The 9,837-nt window shown below is 32.8% G+C and overlaps 1 protein-coding gene across 2 annotated transcripts in view; it reads left to right on the forward strand.

Moving 5' to 3' along the window:
- The window catches only part of LOC128998074 (putative inactive tyrosine-protein kinase Wsck), a 34,235-nt gene extending 27,396 nt beyond the window's left edge, over positions 1-6,839 (forward strand). For both annotated transcript variants that reach the window (XM_054424052.1, XM_054424053.1), the window contains exons 12-13: positions 162-358; positions 3,088-6,839. In XM_054424052.1, coding sequence (XP_054280027.1) covers positions 162-358; positions 3,088-3,165 — 275 coding nt within the window. In that variant the 3' untranslated portion in view covers positions 3,166-6,839. The remainder of the gene's footprint in view (positions 1-161; positions 359-3,087) is intronic.
- The last annotated feature ends 2,998 nt before the right edge of the window (positions 6,840-9,837 follow it).

The raw sequence follows: 9,837 nt of genomic DNA on the forward strand, positions 1-9,837 counted from the left end.
CTTCAGCTGTCTTCAACTACTCATCCACTGATCTTCTGATCTTTGATTTAAAACTCTATTCCACCATGTCAGAAATTGTACAGCAAAGCCTTGATACTCTAAATAATAGCAACATAATGTCACTAAGAAGGTTATATTAACATTTGATTGTGATGGTGTAGGTGGTACGCCGTATGCAGAGGTTGGCAGAGAGCAAGTGGTGGGGGGAGTGTTGAGGGGGCTGAGATTGCCACAGCTGTCGTACGTCGGGGACACTTTATACCAGCTGATGCTCTATTGCTGGCAAATAGATCTGGATGAAAGACCTAATTTCCCAGAGATTATATCAGACCTCGAATCTATAAAGATGAGCCCTGAAGTAAGTACTCTACTGTAGTTGGAATATTTATCTTTTTTAGAGAAATTTAACAAACTAATTCCAACAAATTATTCCAAAACAGCATATTTTGTGAACTTTAAATCTATAAGATATGGATTAAATTTTAGAGTTAGGGTGGAACAAATTAAAATTCTAACATTTTACAACAGTTTTAAGGGTAAAGAACAGATCAAACCATAAAGAGCATTAACCAACTAGTTGTAAATTCAAAACTTGGATTGGGTAGAAAGAAATATAATCTATCCAATATTGAACATAATAGTCAATAATGGTCAAGAAATAGCAGAACATTTTATTAACAAATTTGCTGACATTGTGAAACCAAACTCAGCTAACTTTAACCTTTTCAATGCTTATGTAATATTGAAAATTTTAATCTTAATCATAATATATACCTGTTTTTGATTTTTCGCCAATTTCAAAAGAAAAAGTGTCTAAATCAATTTATTTCCTAAAAAATAAAATGTCAGCCGGTTGGGATGAAATTCCAGTAACGCTGATAAAAAAACCAACAATGTTATTGCAGGTCCATTAAGCTTCATAATAAACCAATGTTTACAAAGTGGAATTTTTCATTATCAACTAACTAAAATTTACTGAAATGTGGGGGCACACCCACATTTATTGATATTTCTTGAGACCAGAAACCATCAGTGTAAACCCTTTGTCTTCGAAGCAAGATTTTATTAACTTTAGAGCAGAGCCTGTAATTCCATAGTAATTTAATTTATTTATTAGGTCATTTGGATCAACACAATCAAATGCCTTGCTAAGATCACAGAAGGTGGCCTGGGCATATGACTTGGTCTCAAAGAAGAAATAATTTCACAAACTAGTTTGTCTACAGCTAGGACTGTTGATTTGTCCCTTCGAAATCCGAACTGACAATGATTGAAAATTGTATTGACTTCAAAAAAGGAATAGATTTGATCTTGAACTATATTTTCATATATTTTTGAAATTACTGGAATTATTGAATATTCGAATATATTGAATATTCGAATATATTGAATATTCTATATTATTGAACATTCATAGACTTAACTCGCTTGACACAATATCCAGGGAAAAGTTGTGTAAACTGCCTGAAAATATTAAATCATAAATCTTTTGAAAAATACTAAAAAGAAGTTAAGTTACCAAATTGCTGCTTAATAGAGTGTATTACAATGTTAATGATTTTTTGAATGATGTATTTATTTTATTTGTTAGCATATTTTTTTGTTATTATTGTGTTATGTATTTTAATTATCCATGACCATACTTTCAAAGTTATGCTGGATTTGTAAATGTTTTGTGAAAACAAATTATTGACTTTGACTACAGAATAGGGAATTAAGACTAATGTTAGTTTAGTTTGTACACATACGACCTCATGATGTGCAACTTCAGAAACAAAAATAATTCCTCACAAAAACACTCAATGAATAAATCCTCAAATACACATATAGTTTTATTTGTTAAAATGTTCAGTGTGTTCAATGTTCAATATTTTTTGAAGGCTGATTTAAACACACCTCTGAATAAAATTTAATTAAAATTTTGTCATCGAGACGCTGAATAATTTTTGTTTGTTTTGGATGCATCAAGTTTTAAGCATTTTATTGGTTTTTACTGTAAAATTAACCCATTGGGGAAGGAATTAATGCGCTACCTGCAGCACCCTCTGGCGGCAATTAATTTTACCGAATTTGTAGACTTTTACTCTAACTGCTATAGAAATAAAACCTTAGGTAATAAATTAATAATTCTTTCACCATTTTGTTCACAGTAAAATTGTCTACAGAAAAGTGGTAATTGGATAGTCAAAGTTCTAAAAAAAAAATATATATATATATATATATAAAGATTATAAAAATAAAAATTTTAAAAACAATATTTTGAAAGTAAACTTGATATACAAATTCCAAGATTAATCCAGACACCAAATAACACTACTATTATAAAGTTCAATCGATTCCCTACGTAGAAAAATCAAAAGTTGTGTACATTTATAAGTAATAACATTATTTTTAAATTGTTTGTTTACCTTACCGCAGCTGATTTTTGGTGATATGTGGTTTCCATGGCAACACAAAATTGTTTGTTATTCGCTAAAATAAATGAGTAAATACGCAAATCAAGAAGCAAGATATATAAACATTATAATAGTAAGAAGAAACAAAAAGGGCGAAAAATAATAATAACTAAATAACTAATGGCGCTGCCTAGCGGTGACACAAGCGGCACTCGTAAGTAGGCCGCCGGGCCTGCAGCGGCTGTACGAGTAACGCTCGTAAGTCGGCGCCAATGGGTTAAGCAATAATTCAACTTTTTCTAAAGTTGTTGTTTGGAATGTTTTTACAAGTAAGTTTCCACAGTAGGCATATAGTTTTTGCTATTATTCTATTTTTTACATTCTAAACTGTATTAAACAAATTACAGATCAGACAATCAAGCAAGTTATTAAAAGATGGTATCCTTTTAATATTTAAAAAATAGATTTAACTTAACGGGTGTTGTCCCATGAAGGTTTGATTTGGTTTTAAGTTCTAATACGAGTCGAAGTATTACTTGTGATAGCACAAATGATCAGCTAACCTGTTATCATCTATTGGCTACAATGTTCTGTTCTAAGGAAAATGACACTCTGTAATTATTGCTGCTCGAGTTATTTTTTAAACAAACGTTACAAAAAGCATTTACCAAATCTGTTCTTCCTTTTTCAGTTGCTCATGGAGTTGAGTTTCAACACTTACAAGGATTTCCAGTATGAAACTTGTTCAACCAATCTCGAACACAACTAGACGAACAACATGATCCATTCCATGTAGATTATCAACTAAAATGTGACTATTTGTTAGGGTAAGGACAAGTGGTGGCTATTCAGAACCACGTGTATATAGAGCGATTCCAGCACAAACCTTATTTCTAGATGATAATTAACTGTATTAATTAACTGTATTAATACTGAACTAACAACATTCTTATGGCACTTAAAAATGGTTCAGTACTACAGTACTGTATTTTATACTATTAGTTTCATGATGCAATTTTAAGTAGTTTATACATTCTGTAAAATGAATTGCATTTAATATCACGAGTACTTATTAAGGCACTTTGGGTTATCTTTACAAAAATAACAGAAGCTTCTCAAGACTGGGATTAGGAGACTGATGTAGCGATTGACTAACAGAAAGAAACGCTATATTGGACTGGCGCAGGCACCTGAACAGTACCACTCCAGTAGTAGTATGAGTCATTTTATGTATAAGATGACACATACTTACTACAATTGAAGTGTTAATCTTTGCATCTTGTTGGGGTCAAGACCAATAGTGTCATGGATCACATTGGAGCTCGTAGGGCTTACTGTTCCGTGGTTGGAAAACTGAGAAACGATGAAAAAATCATATCTCTCTGATAGAGTGATCACATTGTTGACCAAAGTCACTGGCCTGGGATTCCCCTTTTAATAGCACTTTCATGTCAATATGTTGAAAAATTGCAATCTACAGTTTTTCAACATATTTACAAGAATGTGCTCAAAACTTCTGTCACTGTCACCAAGTGACCAGGTCACTTCTGGACTCAAACTTCTGGATCTTCAACTCAATCAGCCGGTCTACTATGACCCCGAAGCTAAGGTCGACATTCCCAAATATTACCTTGAGCTGTGGCCTGGTTACAATACAAGACCACCATAAGGCAGCACAAACGAGAGGTTCTGTTGTGCGCTGAAATCATGCAAGGTTATGAGGACTGATACATGCTGGGACTACTCAACTCCATTGCAAGAAACAATCCTCGGGATTTCAAATCCGAGTTTACAAAAGCAGTAGTGTAGTAGTACTCACTACTGCTTTCGTAAACTCGGATTTGAAATCCACTGCACCAGTGGTTCTCACTGATTATAACAACAAGACATGTCATAACTGACGTGGATTGGGCTCAAAGTCCCGTTGTCTACACTTTTGACAAAGGTGGAACTCAAGTATCTCATATGAATTATTAGTTATTACAAAGAGAGATACAATATTCAGATAAGAAGCCCACAAAATCAACCACTTCTCGTCTCCAAAAAAGGTTTATTAGATGTTAGTAGGCCTATAGGGCTTTCATAATTTAGTTCAAGACAATAAATTTAAACTTGTATACTACCTTTACATAAGTAGAAAGAGAAATTTTATATGAATAAGTGATTTAAATGGAAAAAACCAAAACCGAACTGATAAAATAACCAACCCATCACTAGTACAAGGTATTACATTTTGTTTGAAATATTTTCTTTATTCAGCTGGGAAATATACACTGTTGTGTAAAGGATTGTAATGCAGTAAAACCCAAACTAACAGAAATAAAGAGCCATTTCGGATAACCTGTTTATGTGGTAACCTATGGTTGGAATTTAAAGGTAGTTTTGTCTCAAAGAGGTGTACAACAGTCACTATTTAGGTTATTTTAATTTCTGTTTTCTTAAAACTTGAAACAGAAAATCTATTTTATTTATCGACAGTTGTGTTCTGAACTTCATCCATATCATGGTATGAGATCCATGTCGTTACCTGCTCCATTACATTCCGTTGGTAAAGCTAAGTCAACTATTTACGACATGGCGGACGGTTCCAGTCTCCTAGCTATTTTTTCAATTGATTGAATTTTTTATTCTTTATTATGGTGTGACTAACTTGGGTTCCTGTTTAATGAAAGCGGTTGAAAAGGGTTTTATTGTTACATATTGCATTGTAGTATAAATATCTTTCTATGTTTTTTTAGTACAATTACCACTCCGTCCAATGGTTGTTTATTCCTTTGAAATATGTTTGATAGTTAATATTTGAGCTGTGCACAATATTTTTAGCACTGAATTTTCAATGATTAGATCAATGTTTGGCAGTGGCGTAGCTACGGTGGAGCGAGTGGAGCAGTTGCTCCAGGGCAGAAGGCTCTATGGCTCTATTCTTCAAGATAAGTAATTGATTGTAAAATACAAGTTTAGTATGGCGTAAGTTGAGTTTTAGGTGCTTATTGAATAAATCATCATCTTTAAAGAATATTATGAGGGAAATTAATTTAGTATGTGCTCAATGATTAGCGGGACGATTAAGCAATTCTGCTCCAGGGCGCTCCAATCTTGGCTACGCCACTTATGTTTGGTACATGACGAACAAATTTTAAAAATCAAGGACTTGATTGTGCCTTAAAATGAAATGATTATATTTAAGGTTGATACTTACATTGTATTATTTATTGTTTTAGAGCTGTACATAGTAGAGATGTTTTGTGTATTAGGTACTTTTTTCCACATTTATATACTTTTTATACCGTACATGAAGATTATTATTTGTACTCTTAATCTAGTTCATAGATTAATGAATGATTACTATCCACAATAAAAGTCATCCTTCCTTATTTTTTTTTTTTATTATGAGTAATATTTATAGTTACTTATACTTTTTTAATTACAATCACTAACGTAGTTTGGTTAGTTTCAGTTAATTTATAAATTGAATAATTCGTTGTCTAAAGTAGGTTCTCTGTAAATTGTTGTTGATGTTGAAATATACATAATAATTTGTGCACAACTATTTTCATCACAGAGCTTAATAATTGTTGATACACAATTTGTTTTTTTTATACATGTCACACACAAATTTAATATCTATTCATAAGGGTTTTCCAAATCCCTCATACATAATTATGTGTCAGTAGCCTGCTTATTGACTATGATGGATGGACTACCCATTTTACACACAGCTAAAGGAAGTACTTATATGTGTTTATATATTTGTAGCCTACACCTACAAACAGAGCTATATAAGGTAAAAGTAATATAATGTTTTTTTTTACGATTTTGTATTTACTAACCACCTACTTTCAAAGTTCTCACTAGTCAATACTTCAAAGTGTAATTAGACGTTTTATTTACATGTGTGGGTACAAAAAATTGTCATATTAGTTAAGTATATTCACAACAGATTATTTATTTACCACACTACTCGGTTAAGCTGATTAGCAGCAGATGTGATATTTTCATTAATTTTCTGTGAATCTGAATGTAGTATTTTTTTAAATGTTCTTTATTGATTTTAATAAAAATGATATTTTAGTATTATAATTTAAAAGTTTTGTGTTTATGTTTATTTATATAAATAGAAGGTATTATTTTAGTCAATATTTTCAGCCATTTTAAATCCTGTTGTGTACTATTCTAAAATCTTAAAAGTAAACTCAATTGATCTGCCCAAAACTGAAATCGTTCAATTTAGTCCAATAAATTAACACAATAATTGTATGGTAAACAATGTACATGATCTCTTTGTCAGCAAGTGCCATGTCACTATATAGTTTATCAAAAATCAAAAATGTTCTTGCACGGAAATTTAGTTTTACCTACTTTTTGTTTACATTTGTACTTACAACATAAATATTAAGGACATTTAGAATTTTTATGTTTGGTAAATAAATGCTTTTAGCTATACTTATTCAGTGAATCAACCTAGCTCTCCTTTAGCGTAATCATCCTGGTTTCTTCATTTAACACGATGCAAGTATCCCTGCTTAATGCTGTGCCTGCCAAAATCACTATGCATCCAAATTTGTATGTGTGTGTGTGTCCATAACTCCAGCGAATGTGGTCCAATTTTGGGGAAATTTAGCATGAATGTGAGTGTGACCTAGAAAATAACAGCAAGATTGGGTAATGGGAATGGTCTGTAAATAGAGCCTTAACACTTTTTAATAAATATTTTTTGTTTTTACCCTTCAAACGCACCAAGTTTCATTGCAGCCATCCTGTAGAGCTTATGAAAAGAAATAGTTTTGTACACTGTTGTAGTTTACTTGTTTATAGATATAAGTTACAGGGTCATTACAAATGATTTTCCTGATTTTGATTGGGTTAATGAGTTTCAAGACTATTTTAGCTGGTACTATTGGGAAGAAAATCTCACAAAGTTTCATTTATATTGGATTGGGTGCATATTAGTTGTTTGTGTAAGTGTTGTGTAATGGCTGAATTTGAAGACAGGAAAGCGTTTGGCCTGTTGTGTTATCAAATTAATCGATCTGTTACTGACAGATTAATCTGCAATAACACTTTGCAACCAGGTGTAATGCTGAACCTCTAGTAACTATTCTATTTGCAAGTGGATTTGGATTTAAAGAGAAATGGCTGCATTTGTAAAAAACAATGAACTGGAGGGCTATCAGTGAGCAATGCAGTAGCAGAGCAGGCGAGGGAAAGCTTTACCCGTAGTCCACAGGAATTATCTGTCAAATGCAGCAAAGAGCTTGGTTTACCACAATCAACTGTTTGGAAGATTCTAAGTAAAGATATAAAAATCAAACCTTACAAACTAGAGCTGCTTTAAGCATTAAAACAAAACAAAAAAGTTGTAAGACTTTTTTTAATTTTTGTGAAAACATACAGATCCTGGTGGAAAATGAAAACTTTGTAAAACGTTTAGTCTTTACAGATGAAGCAACATTCCACTTGTGTGGTAATGTGAATAGACATAATGTCAGAATAGAGGGCTCAGAGAACCCAGCCATAAGTCAATGTGTTGTGTGCTGTCGCTTACTACAAAGTGTACGAACTTTGACGAACAGCTGATAGCTGATATGCGCCCAAATCAATGTAAGAGTTTTTCTTTCCAATGGTATAAACTAAAATAGTCTTCTTAAAACAAATTATCCCAGCAATAGTTATAATCAAAATCAGGAACACCATTTGTAATAAACCCTGCATTTTAATGAAATTTGGCAAATTTATTTATTTCATTAAAATCATACATAACATCACTTTTTTCCTTCCCTGTAGCTGCAATCCTGAGGACTTGTTAAACTAATGAAACACGTCAGGCATCCACGTATATTTAAGCATTAGATAAATGTATTTGATCTAATGCTTAAATATAAAAAAAAAATTGTATTCTACAATATGGATATAAAAGTTGTAAAATGTTATGTCTTTTTAGGGTCAAAATTGGGGAAACCCAATTTGTACTCCATAAAACCTCCCCATAAACACCTGTTCCCATAGTTCAATCATGCTGGTTTGTGAACTCGCTCGAATAAACCTAGGTTTACACAATTGTACCAAATTTCATCGAAATCGGATCATCTTTCCTTGAGTTATTGCAACGTACACACACATACATACATATATCTGAATGAATGGTGTTTTTGGCCTCTGGGGACTTCAAAACGAAAAAGTGAATTGGTCCCAGGCTCGGGTCATACCATGAGACCTACGGTAATGGCTTATTCTGTATATGGAAAATTCGCTAAAATTTATAGTAGAGATTTGCTAAGCCTAAAAGAAGAAATGGTAAATCTTGAGGAACTTTTTAGAATTACTAAAAATCCTTTGATCATCGTCAAAATCAAGCTAAAAAAAATACACTAGTGTTGTCAATAAAACCTAATACAATTGTTATGATGATAGAACAAAATGCTCTAGCAATATTTGTAAGACAAGTGGAAGGTATTCAAGGATGAGATCAGTGGCGGATCCAGAGGGGGGGCGACCGCCCCCCCCCCCTCGGGCATACATATACATATATTTTTTACTGCATGTAATACAGTAGTGCATACAAATTGCGTAAAATAATTTGTCACACTAACTTTGGACAAAGAAATGGTAAAAAACTGTGATTTAGGAGACTTAGTTTAACATTTTTCGGAGGGGTACCCCCGAACCGCCCCTGACTCCCTGGTTCGCCCCCCCCTTGTGACTGCTCTAGATCCGCCACTGGATGAGATTAATCTTGAGAATACTTCCAAATTTGAAAATGTATCTTTAATGCACAATAATAGTTTAGTCGGTCATCCTGTATCTGTCTGTAACATATTCTGTGACCATTATACCAATACTGTATGATTGAATCTCAGTTCATCCCAAAGTTAAGTTCAATCAAAAGTTCTTTGAATAATTCTGTCCAGGAAAACGCCAAAACCTTTGACATATGATAGATTGGACAGCATTTTTCAAAATTTTAATAATACATACTGCACTTAATAAAAACTACCACACTCATGGTTTAAAACTTACTTAATTGAACGAAAGCAGTTTGTAGAGATTAATTACTTAAATATTATATGTTTTTTTATATGCAGGATTGTTCTCTAAGTAAATTTATCTTCTGAAGCTGTTAACCAAAAAACAGGTAAAAAAAAACAAAAAATGTTTTGTAATTTTTGTTCCATTGTGGCCCTCCCTCCACTACCTATCATCTTCAAATCACTGTCTCTATAGAAACTAATGAAACACTTTCAGCCTCAATAAGCCAATGAGTACGACCTTCTGCGAACTCCCTAAGCCTTTTAAGCACATTTCCTATGTCTAAACACTTTTCTGCATGTATTTGTGTCAACAGACAGCAGATTTCAATAACCTATATTCCACAGAAACCTAGTTATGGAATGCGATTTATAACAGCGGGACCATCGATTGACGATTTCCCTCACATCATTTT

This window comes from Macrosteles quadrilineatus, unplaced genomic scaffold (genome assembly GCF_028750875.1).
Source record: "Macrosteles quadrilineatus isolate MER2022 unplaced genomic scaffold, UCM_ALF_1.0 Scaffold_7__1_contigs__length_78375512, whole genome shotgun sequence".
Classification (NCBI taxonomy): Eukaryota; Metazoa; Arthropoda; class Insecta; order Hemiptera; family Cicadellidae; genus Macrosteles; species Macrosteles quadrilineatus.